The sequence below is a fragment of the Centrocercus urophasianus genome, unplaced genomic scaffold (assembly GCF_019232065.1).
Source record: "Centrocercus urophasianus isolate 14NV4802_14NV808 unplaced genomic scaffold, USGS_Curo_1.0 seq_10, whole genome shotgun sequence".
In the NCBI taxonomy this organism is placed as follows: domain Eukaryota; kingdom Metazoa; phylum Chordata; class Aves; order Galliformes; family Phasianidae; genus Centrocercus; species Centrocercus urophasianus.
Window position 1 is genome coordinate 58,195 of NW_024884142.1, and position 16,311 is coordinate 74,505.

Consider the following 16,311-nt stretch of genomic DNA (forward strand, 5'->3'; position numbering starts at 1 on the left):
TAATTTCTAAATCTAAATCTCATTCCCTGTCACAGTCCCTGACAAATAATCCTTCCCAACTTCCCCATAGGCACATTTAGCTAGTGGAAGGCCACAAAGAAGTCTCCCTGGAGCATTCTCTTTTCTGAACCAAACAAGCCCAGCTCTCAACCTATCTTCATAGGAGAGGTGTTCCAGCCTTCTGAGCAACCTTGTGGCCCTCATCACCGAGGAACTGCGGGACTCCACCCAGACAGCATTCCCCTTTTTTGTAGTCAGACTGCGCCCACTGCCACAAAATCGACATGCGCAGTCCTCCTACCCCGAAGCCCTCATTTATTTATTTATTGCAACTGTGAGGCACAGAGTCTCTACCTGGACTTCTGGAAGGCCTTTGGCATGGTCCTACACCATATCCTTATATCTAAATTGGAGAGATACAGTGGACTTTTTAGCACATAAGGAACCGGTCAGAAGTGGATGCACGTCCAGGTGGAGGCCGGTGATGAGCAATGAGAGGTTGGTCTTGGAACCAGTACTCGATACTTGATGGGATGGAGTGCACCCTCAACAGGTTTGCTGATGACACCAAGCTGAGCAGTGCAGATACTGCAGAAGGAAGGGATGCCATCCAGAGGAACCTTAATAAACTCAAAAGTTGGGCCTCTGTGAACCTGATGAGTTTCTGCAAAGCAAAGTGCACTTGGGTCAAGGGAATCCCAGATATGGATACAGACTGAGTGAAGAACTCCTTTAGAGCGGCCCTGCTGAGAAGGACTTAGGGGTCCTGCTTGATCTAAAACTGAACAGAAGCCAGCAGCGTGCACTTGCAGCCCTAAAGGCCAATGTTATCCTGGGCCCCATCAGAAGATGGGCTGCCAGCAAGGTGAGGGATTGTCCCTTTCTGCTTTACCCTTGTGAGGCCCATACAGAATATTTCATCCAGGTGTGGAGCCTCTCCATGGAGGAGAAGAAGGGAGGATCACCTCCATCACCCTTCTGTCCACGCTCTGTGCAGTGCACCTCTGGGTACCGCTGGCCTTCTTGGCCACCAGGCACACTGCTGGCTCACGGTTAACCTTTGGTCAACTACTAGTCAACTGCTGGTCAACCACTTCAACCAGCATCCCCAGGTCCTTTCCTGCAGAGCTCCTCTCCAGCAGCTCAGCCTTTAACCTCTACTGATGCATGCAGTTATTCCTCCCCTGCTGTAGACTCCACACTTGCCCATGTTGAGTACCGTCAGCCTCCTCACAACACAACTCTCAGCCTGTCCAGATCTCGCACGGCCATCCCACCCAAGTCAGCCTTGGGTCGAGACTGTTCTGTCTCATTTCCCTTGGCAAACAGGGGAAAAAAATGGGAAAATAAATAGGGAAATAGGGCAGAAAAAGGGATAGCCCTACACGTGCTGCCCAGGAGGTGGCATATCACTCAGGCACGACCATTCAGCAGTTTCACAGACCCAGCCATGTTTATTGAGGCCCACAGCTGTGCTCCATGCCCTACTCATTCTGCCAACCCCAGGTGATGTACAATACTCAACTAAAGGAGGTCCCATGACTTGGGTTGCTGCACCCCGGGCTTGCAGCAAGATCTGGTGGATGGGGACAGTCCCCACTGCATTATTGTCACCAGGCTCCCCCGCCCTGCAGGATGCAGGAGTACCCACTGGTTTTACCCAGCAGCCACCTTCTCCTTACACATCCCTACATCACCAGCTGTGTTTGGGATATTTTGGGGACACTGTGGCCTCAGAACTCCCTCCAGACTGCTGCCACATCATGTGCTTAATTCCATCACGTGGCGTCACCTCCCTGACCGCAGCTTTCACTCTGGTGATGGAGGTGATCTTGGTCCAGCTGTGGGAACATCACCATGGCCCTGCGGATGCTGCTCCCCCCCAGCGATGCACAGCAGCTCCTCCAGCTCCTGCTGCAGACGCAGGCCCAACAGCTCCTGCAGCAGCTCCCAGCGTCGGCTGCACGGTGCCACCCCCATGCGTTGCAGCGTCCCCTCCGTCAAGCGCAGCAGGGCTCGCCCAGTGACTGCATGCTCAGCTGCCAGAGGTGCCAGGTCCCCGTGTCGTGCACTCAGCCACGCACACACCTCTGGCACCGTCCATTCTGCTGGGGGCACCTGTGTTAGGAGGAGAGGGGTGAGCTGTGGGTGTCCCTTTGCTACCCAGCCCCATGGGAGTGATAGTGGCTCCCCGTGCTGCAATCACCTATCCTGAAACATGGCCCTTCTGCCATCCCCGTGCCAGTGGCTGCATTCATATCCCCCAGTAACCCACTGTGGGGGCTGCAGCTCTGCTCACCTTGTTGGGCAAACATCCTTCCTGCAGCACCTTGGCTCCATCCTGTACCCGGGGCTCCATGGGGGGATCCAGTCAGGCACAGGGGTTCCCTGCAAACAGCGCTGTGATAACTGCAGTGAACACCGACTCCTTCACCCAGTGCAGACCACCCGATTTGTGCCCCCCCTTGGGCCAAAGCTAGGATGAAGTCCTGGTGCTCGGTGTGAGGGTGCAGATCCCGGAGCACTCAGGAAATGAGATCAGCCCCAGCTCCCCACCCCTTCCACAAACCTGGGGATAATGAGGGGCACCAGCATGCCCCAGTGCTCCCAGCCCAGTCTGGATCCCTCCTCCATCCCCCTCCCCACCACACTCCCCTTCACACCTCTCCTCCAGGTGAGCACAGACCCACAGCACTGAAACCAGGAAAGCAAAAGGAACCTTTGCCCGGGCACTCCCTCTGCAGGCACACCACAGGGCTGCCAGGGGCACGGCTGCTTTGTGGTCCCCCCTTCCTTTTTGCCCAGCTGCATCCTCCCCATGCAGCTCAGGGGTTGTTGAGACCCCAGCCAGCCCCAAGCGCAGGATTTCCTAGGGTCAGAGGAGCACAGAGCACGGCACCAACCTTACTCGTGAGCAGGTGAGGGAGCACTGCAAAGGCTCCTCCATCTCCTGTCCCCATCAGCTGTAGAAAAGGCCCATCTCTGCCTGCATCATGACGAAAAGCCCTCAGGTACCCGCAGAGATCAGCGTGGACGCACACAGCAGCCTCACCTCAACACTAGGGAGAGGCAGCAGGCACCAGACCAGGATGAGCCATAGGGATGAGTCACGTCCCAAAGGCTGCAGCCCTGCCCCACTGAGCTTGTAGGAACCAGTCACTGCCTGCAACGGCCCCCAGGGCTTGCGCTGGGATGGTCGTGCTCGTTCTCCCCCCCTGCAAAGCAGGACTGCACAGAGTTATGCAATTTGCAGCTGCTGGAAGAAGAATGCCACATGCAACCAGGTGGGTGCAGAGCTTCTAGCACTTACATGATGCCACAGCCATGGGAACACACTCCTACACGCATGGGAACACCAGGGATTGCAGAGCTGGCGTACCATGATCAGCAGGGAAGCACGGAATGGCCAGCAAAACCAAAGAGCTTCTCCCCAGGTTCTCACATCCAACCCCAGCCATGCTGCTGTGCAGCGCTCCCTTCAGTGCAGAGCAGCAGCACTGCATGAGATTTACAGCCAGGAACAGTCGCCACCCACCTGTTATCTCAGGCTGTGCCAGCCCACAGGGGACTTGCAGGATTGGGTTCATTCATACGTGGGACTCAAAGGTTTCTGCAGCTTGTTTTGTCTGAATTTTCAGAACACGGGTTGCACGCAGGCTGCTACAGAGTGCACAAGATACACGAGCAGGGCTGGTTCTGACGATGCATGTGGTTGCTGGAGCTCAGTGTGATTTCTGGGCATGCTAGAGAAAAGCTGTTCCATACTTCAGAAAGCAAAGACCTCACCACAACCCCCCACAGAAGCTCTTCATGCAAACAGACTGGGGAAGAAAAAACAATCCAAACTTTTTGTTTTTCTGGTTTATTGAGGCTAACATCAGTGACACTCATTTCTCAGAAGCAATTTGCTCATTCCAACGCTGTTCAGACACTGTGCAGTAAACCTCCCCCTTCGAACCACCTCAGGCACTTGAGTTCAAAGCCATTTCTGGGAACAGCAGCACCTTCACTCTCAGCTCAGCCTGCTGACATTCAGCACTTTGTGCATCTCCTCATCCCCAAACTCTGCACTCCGTTTCGGAATCATTCTTTTTCTCCAGGAATAAACAAAAAACCCAAACCACATCTCGTTAATGAAGAATTACAGTTGTGATCAGTGTGGTCACAAGGACACTGGAGACACTAAGAGATGTATTGACTTTTATTCTCCTGGAAGTGGAATATTTCTTAAGAGTGCACTCGTTAGCTGACAATTACCAGCAGAGTAGCTACAAGATATATACAAAGGCCACCAAAAGTCCTTTGCAAGGACTGTATGTACGCTTTCATTAGTGCATTGAAATGGCATTGCCAGGCACAGGATACACAAATACTCCTTCAGCACTCCCTCATCCCACTACTGAGGGTAGAGCTCCACCAACATCGCATGCCCCTAGAAATAGAGAGAGGAAAAGAGAAGTCAGGGAAAGCACTGATGGTAACAGAGCAGCCGTCCACACGTAACCACAAGCCTTGCTCTGAGGGCACAGCAAAAGACAGCGCAGCACCATTACCTGCCCTCCTGCAGCGCAGGCAGCGATCAGGCCGTACTGCCCTCCCTCCTTCCTCAACCTGTGGGCAGCAGTAATCGCCAGGCGGCAGCCAGTGGCACCGAACGGATGTCCCAGAGACAGGGAACCACCCCAGGTGTTGAACTTCTCCAAGGGAGGGGCTCCAACCTGCAACAACACACACAGTGACACACACGTGAACAGACAGCCTGCCCTCGCCACAACAGTGCAGCACGTGGGCTCACCAAGTGTTTCTTAGAGTGCACGAGTGCTTGGTGACAGCACAAAGCTGTGCCAAAGGGTTTTACTGCTTCACTGCAGCCTGTGCTGCTTGAAGGCAACTGGAAGCACTGACCTCATCCACTGCCTTCATTCCCAACTGTCACTACAGTGTGTCTGGGTTTCCACCTCCTGCTGACATGGGGAATGCCACCACTCCCACAGAAGCTGTTCAGATTGGGATTTGCAAAGCCAGAGTTCATGACACAAAGGCTGTGGGAAGACCTCACTGCAGCCTTCCAATACTTGAAGGGAGCGTAGAAACAGGAGGGGGAACGGCTGTTTGTGAGGGTGGATGGTGATGGGACAAGGGGGAATGGTTTTAAACTGAGACAGGGCAGGTTTAGGTTGGATCTTAGGGGGAAGTTTTTCCCCCAGAGGGTGGTGAGGCACTGGAACAGGTTGCCCAAGGAGGCTGTGGATGCCCCATCCCTGCAGGCATTCAAGGCCAGGCTGGATGTGGCTCTGGGCAGCCTGGGCTGCTGGTTGGTGACCTGCACACAGCAGGGGTTGGAACTGGATGAGCACTGTGGGCCTTTGCAACCCAGGCCAGTCTATGATTCCATGATTCTATGATTTCTCCCCATGAAGCACAACAGAAGCACTAGCCACAGTGTGGAATCCAGTCATTTTGAGTAGAAATTAAAGATAAAAACATCCTGGCACAGTCCTTACCTTTGACTTCCTGCCCATGTAGTTTTGTGCAAACCAGTCCGAATCCATAGCTTTCATGTTAGCCAGTATCTGCCCCTGAAAGAGAGAGAACAGACATTAAGGAAAGCCTGCAGATAGTTCTAACAAACCCAAGATATCCTGAGATTACCCACAGCCACAAAACATTTTACAGTTGGAGCCTCAGTATTCCAGAATCACTTACAGCAAAAGCTTCATGGAATTCAAACACATCGATATCAGCCATGGTCAGACCAGCCTTCTCCAACACTTTGGGAGTAGCATATGTTGGACTGATGAAGAAGAGGTAAGAAACAGGAGTCATGTATGTTTCTTCCCATGATTATTCCCATTTCTCCAAGCCAGCTAACATTCCTTCTCCCCAGGATGCACAGTACAGCATTTGTGCTGGTGTGCTAGCATGAGCTGTTAGGAGATGCTCTTCATCATTGCCACCTACCCCAGCAGCAGTTGGTCCTTCGGATCCTGGGACACATAGACAAAATCCCTGCACAAAACAAATGCGATGAGTAACAGAAAGAGGAGAAGGGAGCAAAAGCAGGCCTCAAACCCCATTCAGCCCCCTTGTTTACCTTAGGTAGGCCTTGGGTTTGTATCCTAGTGCCAAAGCCTTCTCTTCAGACATGAGCAGCATCGCTGAGGCACCGTCCGTCTACAAGAGGCAGACAAACCCATAAGGTCACTGCCCAAGGGCAAACACACAGCGAGCCTGACAGCCCCCCTGAGGGGTGCCCACATGGAACCAGGGCTTCCAGGCTCTGCCAGAGCACTCCAACATCTCCAGAGCTGGTTTTGCTGGTTTGCACTGCCTCAGTCCTATGAAACTTCAGGAACTGGGAGTCAGATAAATCCCACCTAATTTAAAGAACTACTTTGGACTTCAGCACGGCTGACAGTTGGATTTGATGTTTTCTTGAAGGGGTTTGCCAACCAAAGTGATTTTATGATTCTATGAAAAGAGCTTCCTTAAGAAGTGTTAGAAAATTTGGCCCAAGGAGGCTGTGGATGCCCCATCCCTGCAGGCATTCAAGGCCAGGCTGGATGTGGCTCTGGGCAGCCTGGGCTGCTGGTTGGTGACCTGCACACAGCAGGGGGTTGGAACTGGATGAGCATTGTGGGCCTCTGCAACCCAAACCATTCTGTGATTCTATGAAAATCAGGAGTTATGCAGAAGAGCATCACCAGACACGTGCTACAGAAATCTCTTCTCTTGCTCTGTGGAGGGTAAAGCCTTCAAGTGACAAGTTTAGTCTAAAAAGCTATTAACTTCCAGACCCACAGTGCAATCAGTCCCATCGGGGACAGAACTTCTATGTAGGCCTCTGAACAATCAACTCTGTGCTTTTCCAGAGATGGCTACAGCAAAGCAAAGAGGTAAAACCAGACAGCATTTCAGGGTTTAGGTCTTGACTACCACTTTCCCCTGCTGGCTCACACAGGTCTTACCAGAAAGGATGAGTTGGCAGCTGTGACAGTTCCATAGGGCTTGACAAAAGCTGGCTTCAGTTTGCTCATCTGCTCCAGGGAGGATGGACGGATCCCATTGTCTTTGGTAACTGTATCTTTGCCTGGGGATGGTTTTTAAGAAAAAAATATAAGCAACATATATGAACATCAGCATTCCAGAAGAAAAAAAAAGAAATAAAGGCAGAAAAATATGCTTTTTATGACACGTTGGAGGAAGAACAGGAGAAAAATCTATCTGTGGTATCAGGGTGTTTAACATGGCTGAAAAAATAATACTTAAAACTGAAGCTACTTTACTTCCTCTCTAAAGACTGAAATACAAGGAAGTGCTGCAAACTCTTTACTGTAATATGAAATCAGCACACTGTAAATCCAGCTGATAATCAGCTTCCAATTGGAGAACTGAGTCTAAATCAGGATATGCTTACGTGTCAAGATCCAAGGAAGTAAAAGCACTGGAAATAATCAAATCACAGAACCATAGAATGGCCTGGGTTGAAAAGGACCACAGTGATCATCTGGTTTCAACACCCTGCTGTGTTGCAAGATCACCAACCAGCAGACCAGGCTGCCCAGAGCCACATCCAGCCCAGAGAGCCACATATGCATCTGTGACAATACTGACTGCTGAAACACACCAGCTAACAAGAACCAATTTTAGATTGTAGGTACCTGCAGATCTGCAGGTAAGGCCTCGTTAGGAAATTAACCCCACAATAAAAGTGCCCCCCACAAAAGTTTCATACCTCAGCAATGCCTGTAAGGTCTGGTGAACTGGATGCTACCTAGCTGGAACTAGGTGAACTTTGAGGTCCCTTCCAACCCAAGCCTAATTCTAATTCTATTCTATGAAACCAGGTGTTCAAGTTTCAGGCCTTCCTGACCAAACCCTGATTCATCAGCCCATGATTTTATTAGGCCATTTGTTATTATCTTGGAATGTAGTGTTTGGTTCTGATTTTCCTTGCTCAGTCATCACGTTGGAAGGGATGCAAAGTAGGTACTACAAAATCTAGACATGTAAAGATAAATTCACATGTTTAGATATGTGTGTTTGAACACGTGCTCCTATGTCAATAGGTTTCCACTGAGCAACAGAGGGCATATCACAGAATGACAGAATGGCCTGGGCTGAAAAGGACCACAATACTCATCTCTTTTCAACCCCCTGCTGTGTGCAGGGTCACCAACCCGCAGACCAGGCTGCCAGAGAGTTAAAACACCAAGCCTACACTGAATGTGAAGAATCAAACCTCAGGGCTTCATCTCCTCTTCTAAACAAAGTATTTCTTTACCAAACTCAGTGCACGGCAGCAATCCGTGCACTTTCACCTGGCACTTTGAAGGGCACCACGTCAAGGAGCAAGCCTTCTTCCTGGGCTTTCTTGGCCAGTGTGTGTGAACGGAGGGCGTACTCATCCTGCTCCACGCGGGAGATGGCAAAGGCAGCAGCCAAGCGGTCGGCAGAGTGCCCCATGGTTTCACTGGTGGAGAATTCTGCCACAGCTGGTAGCTACAAAGCAAGATAGATCAAGTCAGCACACAGCACAGCCACCCCTACAGTGGTTACAGGCAGTTTATGAAACATGCACGAACAAGGGCTCCCTTTTTTGGGACAGGTTTCAACTCCAGACGCTCCCACGAGCAAAATCAGACATGTGGGGTGAGTTCAGCTCAGCTTTTGCTCTTCCAAAAGCACACAAGAAATCCCTGCATGGATTTAAGTCCACGGTTTTCATTTTGGACTTGGGATCTCATCACTGCTACACTGTGCTTCCCTGCAGTCCAACCAAAGGTGGCCAGCAGCAGGGATGCATACAGTTTTCTTGTGACAAATTCAGAGGTGGTGGGAGGAACTGCTTCCCCTTTTTGTCTCTATCATGCCTTCATTCACCTCGTTCAGAGGGCTTCCAGAGTGGCTCCTGCCATTAACCAGCAGGCTACTAATTCCCATTAGGGAAGCTGAATAAATCCAGCAGGATTTGGCTGGGAACAGCAAGCATAACACATATTGCATCAATCAAACAATAAATATATTAATATAGCAAGGATTTCCCTTTTCTGTGCACGTCACTTGTCTTATTTAGGAAATAAGAACTCCTCTGATGCTTTACAACCATTTTATAATCTTTGCATTGATGGAATAAAGCTTCCATTTTGTAGCTTCCAGCACACAGCTCGGCTAGGAGCTGCAGAAAGAGGAGGAGGTCCAAAATGTTGAAATAAGCTGGGTTACTGGAGACCAACAAGTAAGGAGACAAGGTAAAAACAATGCAGGGTCATGAGAGCTATAAGCTGCACTAATCAACTTAGTTTTAAGTCAAACCACAGTACAGAGAGCTGATAAGGGAGACTGAAAGGCAATCACCTGAGCCCTTGTTATTTAGGCTCTCCAGTGAAGCTAAAAACGTATCTGAGCAACTTCGAGTTACACCTCCCTGTAAAATAGTTTGATTTCAGGATCCTGAAAACATTACCTCAGGAGCAAAGTAGTCAGGGCGAATTTTGGAAATCAGGGCAAGCTTTTGGCCTATACTCTTGGCTCGGTTCAGGGTGAGCATAGTCTTCCTCATCTTCCTGCTGTGACGAATGGGAACATCTGACATCAGCTCCACACCTCCTGCTACGACGACGTCACACTGCCCAGCTGCAATCAGACCTATGCCTGCAGGACAAGAGGGTCCATGAGAGCTGCAGGAGAAGTAATGCTTACCCATCACTGCCAACACCACTACATTTTATTTCCTTCTCCAGCCACTGGTTTCAGCCGTGTTATACAGCACGTGCTTAATGAAACGATGGGACAAACATACTTTGCTTCCAATTCTGTGCCCCACACAGCAGCTGGAAGAAGAGTGCCCCCAGTAGATCAAGATACTAACTCAATCTTTGTTCTCCATCCTGCCCAGGCTGACAGCAAGCTGAAGGGCAGCAACTTCCTCATCAAGATTCTGTCTTTTCCTCCCAGGCAAACAAGGATGCTGAGCAGACACCGTGGCTGAATATAAACAGTGTCAAGCTGCTGGCAGGCCTACTGCATAATACTCAGCCTGTGTTGCACTTTGCTGGCTCAGAATCTTTCCTTCCACTCCAGAATTTCTTTAGATCCTCAGTTAAAGTCACTAAGCAGCACAAGCCAGATGAGGGATGGAGGAATTGCTAAGCTCAGTTGCAAAGCACAGCTTGTTCCTCCAGCCAACATACCTGTGGTCATAGCCTGGTTTGAAGAAATGCAAGCCATGGTGACTGTATGGGCTGGAGTTTTGTCAGAGAAGCCAGCTCCCAAAGCAGCCTATGAGCAACAAGGAATGACTGTTAAAACGTAGGCATTTTGCTCAACAGGGATGGAGCTGCCCAGTAACACACCTTTGCAGACTAAGCAGACAAGTACATCGAGTTTCTACTCAGCCAATTACTGCAGCAGCACTTCCCACCCCTCCCTGGGAACAGAGGAAGGCAAGCTGCCCACCTCTCAGGGCTCTCAAGCCATGTAGACAAGCCCCAGGAACAACCTAACCACACCACTCACCATTTCAAAGTTGCTTTCAAATACACAGCATCGTCCTTTATTCACATTATTTGCAAACATGGCACGTGAAAAGAGTTATTTAGAACCCTCAGTACAAGGCACTGAGTTGCTTCAAGCAGAACAGAAAACATTTCCTGCAGTTGGGAAAGCTGTGTCTCATTTGACCCAACCTCCCAGCACAGAATTGCTCACACCGTGCCCTTCCCTAGTTGAGACGTGGCCAACTAGTTTAAAGTTCAGCAGTTGCTCCAAGTTAAAATTAAACCACAGCCCCATCTGACTGGCAGGTGACCAAAGCAAGTCTTTGCATACACAAGGATAAAACTGCTGGAGGAACCCAGAGCCTCACAATCTCCTCAGTGTTTCCAGCACGTGTTATGTAATGCCTTAGTCTGCTTGCAGAGAATAACAGAAAATCATGTGCCACCTCCATAACGTTCCTTCAGTGGATCAATTTCTTTCTGTGTCCAATATGCAAACTGTGTTTTTTGCTTGCCAGAAAAAGAGCAACTAAGCTGCTCCATTTCAATTCATTCAAATGCTGCATCTGATCAGCCAACTGAAACAAATACAGAGCAATCTATCACAGCACGCTCTGCTCCTCTCAAGTACTTCTGACAAGCCAGTAATTGAGCCCAACTGGTCATTTCAGGGGAGAATCAAGCAGAGGCTTCACGGCCTCAAAATGCATTTGTTCTACAGCAGATTTCCATGCAGTCAATTACTGGATAAGACAATACTGCACAAATAGCTTATACTCCCAAAACACACTGTACCAGAATTTTTTGTAAGGGCTTTATCATCTTCTTACCAGCTGCTGAAATCTGACTTAAAGGAGACGAGCTGCACATCACCCACCTCTCTGGCAACATTGCTTGTTTTCACTTCCTGGATAACTGTGCCATACACAATGTAATCAACAACATCCCTCGGGACACTGGTCCTGTTCAGCAACCCCCTAAGGAGAAGAGAGAAACAAGTAGAATCTGCAGCAGTGAGCAATGACCTTGCTTCTACCATCAAGCTTCCACCCTCCAATAATTTGCCCAGAGAACCAGGCATCAGTGGAGCTACACCTGCTGCCCAAATCTGTAAGAAATCTTGCTTGTATGTGTACTTAATGACAAGTGCAATTGAGTACAGACTGCAAAAAAATCATAGCAATAACACTACTATAAATAGTCATAGAATGGCCTGGGTTGCAAAGGCCCACAGTGCTCATCCAGTTCCAACCCCCTCCTGTGTGCAGGTCATCAACCAGCAGCCCAGGCTGCCCAGAGCCACATCCAGCCTGGCCTTGAATGCCTGCAGGGATGGGGCATCCACAGCCTCCTTGGGCAACCTGTGCCACTGCCTCACCACCCTCTGGGGGAAAAACTTCCTCCTAAGATCCAACCTAAACCTCCCCTGTCTCAGTTTAAAACCATTCCCCCTTGTCCTATCACTGTCCACCCTCACAAACAGCCGTTAAATGATGACACAACTTCACGAAACCAGTTCCTATTTCCCTCCAGAAATGGTTGTTAGCACATTCCCCAATTTGAATCCAACATCCAAATTAAAGGAAGAATGCCTTAGAGATAACAAGGCCAATTACTTTTGGTGTAGGAACGTGTAAAGCACCCATAAAGAGACACGGAAAACTAGCAGTTCTATTTTCACAGTTCATCAGGAAAACATCCTGCATAATTTGTCCAAACATTGTGGCAAATGCACCAACACAGGAAATCCCACAGCAGGCAGTGGTTAAGAATAGTGGGAATCAAACATAGTTGAAGGCACTAGAAGCCACCAAATGCAAAGGAAATTCAGATTACTTACTGCAGTGCTGCTCGGGCTAAGTCATGGGGCATAAGATCTGCATACCTAGAAGTGAAAAAAGAAAGGCAAAAATTGAAGTGACAGAAAGCCATAGAAAATGACCTCATGCAAACACTGTGAGCACACAGGAGCTGCACAGAACAGGTGACCTGAAATGCTCCAGGGTGTTTATGAAACATTTCACACCACCAGTCGTGAAAACTAACAGTGGATAGGCCAGCACAGGATCACTACGCTACATGCACTGAAAAGCAGAACAAAATACCCACAGCCACCCTTTTGATAGGTCTGCTCCTAAGTTTAACTGTGAATTTGTGGAGTCTAGAGCAGATTCTCTACGCCTGTCCTGCTGGTTTTGAGAACTGCTTTGCCTTGTCTGCTACACCTGCATCATCAAAGGTTTCCTCTGTGTGCAACACTGACTCTCATTCTCTGCAGAATTCGTAGCCCTGGGCAATCTTCAAATCACACTTTTCAGAAAGGGAGATGGAATAGCTGCCAGCAATCTAACTTATCCCCAGTTCAGCACTTGCAGGCATTAAAGAAATAATGACATGAAGATGAACAAGCAAGCCCATTCTTTTCAGTTCCAATGAAGTGTTTCTTATGTTACACTTACGAGGTGCCAGACTGCAAGAACGGAATACGGACGCCCTCCACCACAACAATATTCTTCACCCCACTTTTGGCTAAGGTCTTCTTACTCTTAGGCTGAACAGCTGAAAGGGAAGCATGCTTAACTATTAACAAGCCAACTTAGAGCTGTTAAAACTAAGAGAAAACTGGAGAAAATAGTTCTCTTTTGGTGCATAAGTCAAAAGCATTGCAGGAAGAACGCCCATGTTGTAATCCTGTCTCTGGGGAATGAGGTGATCTGTAAAAATGGTTTGACAACTCAGCATTTCCCCCACCAGCACAGAGATTCATAGATAGCTGTGCTGAGGCAACAGCACTGCTGAGAATAAATGCATGCAACTCCCAGTCTCCATTGACACTGGTCAGAGCAGTGCAGAAACAGATATATCTAAAAATGGTGCACAGCTTACAGTACAAATGAAGCAGAGCAAATGGAAAGCCTTGCAGCCAGAGTCAAATCTCACCTCAGAGTCAGTCTCTCAGTAAGCAGCAGCAGACAACAACCCACCTTTCAAAGTAGTTACTTACACACCTGCTCTTACTGCACAGAGAACTCATGATAAATCAACATTCAAGAAACAACTAACTTGCACTTCCATAGCAAAGCAGGTGGAAGGAGTGCAGACAGTTGCTGCAGGTAACTTGTCACTTGAAAGTATCCAATTATTTCAGGATGAAGATGAAGTAGTGCCACAATGCAGCACCATTCCACAGGCCACTGTCAGAGCTCTTTTGGAGTGATAATTGACAGAGTTCAGTGAGAATTTCCTCACCTACTCAGACGTGCAAATCATAATAAGCATATACAGCAGCATGGGGTAATTCCATTTGCAAACCATTAAAGGACAAAACCAGATGAAATCTGGCTAAATAGCATGCTGAGTACACACACGAGGATGAAACTCCAGCACTGTTCATGGTTTTTGTTAAAGGCTCTCTTTGCAAAACTAAGGAGGGAAAAGGAAGCCACCACTTGGTTCTTTTCTCAAATCCAGGCAGCTCAAAGCATTAAACACTTGAGCAAGCACACAATCAATATTAGAGCCCCACAGCACCCTAACTGCTGAGTGAGAACCACAGCTAATTATCTCTACAACTGTGTGAGACCTGAGTCTCACTGGACGTCAGAGCTAACTCCACAATCTCCTCCTAGTCAAGGACAATTCCCTCTCCTCCAGGGAAAGAGATCTGGTCATATCCAATTTGTAACTTCCCAGCTTAGCTTCTCAGATTAGACTCTAGAAAATCAGGTGAGGATGTGCTGTGAGCTCTGGAACGGGCACAGCTTTTGGGGGTGAGTGGCACTCAGCTGTTTGGAGCATTCCACCATGGTGTTTTGCTTGGACTTTTACTTCTTTGCAACCTTCAAAAGGCACTCCTGATCTACAGCTGTCTGCACTGCATTTCTGAGATGCGTGCCTGGAAAAGGGAAGCACAGCCTTTTAGCACAGACCCAATGGGATCTCTGGTGCTTTCACTTTACCTGGAGCTTGTAATTGTGAAGAGGAGCTGAGAGATCGAGCAACTGAAAAACAAAACGAAAAGAAGAAGGATCAGTCGAATCTTAAGAGTCAAAAACATTTCTGGTTTCTGTAAGAAACATTAAAATATTGTCACAGTGAGACACCTGCACCTAAATATCACTAAGATAGTCTTTGTTACTCTGTTCATAAAAATGACAGCCTATATTACCAGTCAGCACAAAAGTCTTCCCATACGTGGGAAGGAGAAAAGCATCAACAATGGAATTAGTTCTTTAAGAAACAGATGACAATGAGGAAAAATTCAGCTACAAGCATCCACACAAAGGCTAACACTTAAAAAGAGTGTTACAACCCAACAATTCAAGGTTTTAATAAATGTAAACATACTTACAGACCCTGACGGCCCATGCTGAGGAAGCAGGGAGGTTTCGGATGGTATGGGTCAGCATAGAAGTCATTTTGATATCTAGAGATGGAGAAAGGCTGCTAATAGTCCACTCTGATCTGTTTGGAATAATCTCAAGGGAAATAATCTGCTTGCTTTGCACAGAGCCAAAGAAAGGGAAGAAACAGAAGCTGATCCAAGAACAGCAGTCACAGTAACTTTCTGTTACACCTCTTGTACAGCATCAAACAGATGAAGCGACTGGCTTGTGACTGAGGCCTTCTGACACCCCTGTAAATAAACACTTATCTCCTGGAGGACCAGCTCTGATCTGTCAGCTGCCGGCATTTTTAGATTCCTCCCTCAATAACTATTCCACCACTTCCCCCCTGGAATATTGTCCCAGAGCCCAGCCAACGTCACCGCCAGCATGATCCTCCTGACGCACTCTCCCTGGCACAATTTCACACTGCTACCTGTAACTTTAACCCCAATAACTCTCATTGGGTATCCCACAGTAAGCAGAACAATATCCCACACAGCACTCCCCTTTAAAGGTCCCTTCCAACTCAAGTGATTCTATGACTCCTTCTGACTATAATGCCATGCCACAAGCCAGTTTCAGACTCCTCACACAGATAAAGACCTCCAAACCAGACCGCCTCCCTTCTCTATCATCCCTCTCTGCCTCCCCTCTTCCTCCTTTGCATCTCTACCCATATCCCACAGCAGTTCCCACATACCCATCCCCACACAGCCACCCTCCCCACCACAAAGGCGCAGCCCTCGTGGATTTCACTCTCCTAAAAGCACGACAACATTTATTTTTATTATTATTTTTTTTCCCCCAGAAACTCTCAGGGACCCCAAAGAGACACCTCAACACACACAGTGACCCAGAACCCACAACACCTGCCCTGCCTGCACAGCAGCCCCTCCACCCCCACATATACACACAGCGCACCCCATACACTTTTTCCACACACTTCTTCCACACCCCTCACACGTTCTCTCCTCACACCCCTAGGCCTCACCCACACACCAACCCCCCAATACCCCCCTCACAGAGACCAACAACCTCAATCCTCCACCAAATTCCACACCCCTTAACCCCCACTAGTCCTTATTTTCCCTCATAAATCATTATTTCCCCCCATAAATAACAATTTCCCCTCACGACCCCACAACGCACTCCCACCTCTGCCTGCACTCCACTCGCGCCGCCCTCTCACTGCCGCCGCCGCCGCCGGCTGCCCTCAGGAAGGCCCCCTCCCCTCCTTTAGGGATGCCCACGAACTGCCTGACAAAAAATCACAAACACCCCGATTTATCCTCCTCCGCCGCAGCACTGATGTCACCTCTAATTTAGGACAGACAGCCACCGACTCTCCTTGGACAACGTGAAGGAGAGAGCGGACCAAAACAGGCGGTGTTCGGAGACAGGCAATGATGTGGACAGCCCTGGGC

General features: G+C 48.8%; 2 protein-coding genes across 5 annotated transcripts; both read right to left on the minus strand.

Moving 5' to 3' along the window:
* Positions 1-1,426: 1,426 nt before the first annotated feature.
* On the minus strand, positions 1,427-3,491 carry LOC122161525 (sterile alpha motif domain-containing protein 12-like). Of its 4 annotated transcripts, none has more exons than XM_042821052.1 (3): positions 3,311-3,491; positions 2,300-2,388; positions 1,427-2,118 (listed from the first exon to the last, which is right to left on the minus strand). In XM_042821052.1, the coding sequence occupies exons 2-3, from the start codon at positions 2,357-2,359 to the stop codon at positions 1,810-1,812; spliced, it is 369 nt and encodes a 122-aa protein (XP_042676986.1). In that variant the 5' UTR covers positions 2,360-2,388; positions 3,311-3,491; the 3' UTR covers positions 1,427-1,809. The 4 variants fall into 4 exon arrangements, with proteins under 4 accessions (XP_042676986.1, XP_042676962.1, XP_042676979.1 ...); XM_042821028.1 differs by lacking the exon at positions 3,311-3,491 and adding an exon at positions 2,904-3,083; XM_042821045.1 differs by lacking the exon at positions 3,311-3,491 and adding an exon at positions 2,904-3,083 and having other exon boundaries at positions 2,300-2,400.
* A 355-nt stretch (positions 3,492-3,846) lies between these two features.
* Positions 3,847-16,141, minus strand: HADHB (hydroxyacyl-CoA dehydrogenase trifunctional multienzyme complex subunit beta). The gene is made up of 16 exons (XM_042824299.1): positions 16,043-16,141; positions 14,851-14,925; positions 14,459-14,500; positions 12,959-13,058; positions 12,340-12,384; positions 11,377-11,476; positions 10,194-10,281; positions 9,467-9,654; positions 8,322-8,502; positions 6,969-7,090; positions 6,095-6,174; positions 5,962-6,009; positions 5,707-5,794; positions 5,505-5,579; positions 4,554-4,718; positions 3,847-4,432 (listed from the first exon to the last, which is right to left on the minus strand). The coding sequence occupies exons 2-16, from the start codon at positions 14,915-14,917 to the stop codon at positions 4,397-4,399; spliced, it is 1,425 nt and encodes a 474-aa protein (XP_042680233.1). The 5' UTR covers positions 14,918-14,925; positions 16,043-16,141; the 3' UTR covers positions 3,847-4,396.
* Between the last annotated feature and the right edge of the window lie 170 nt (positions 16,142-16,311).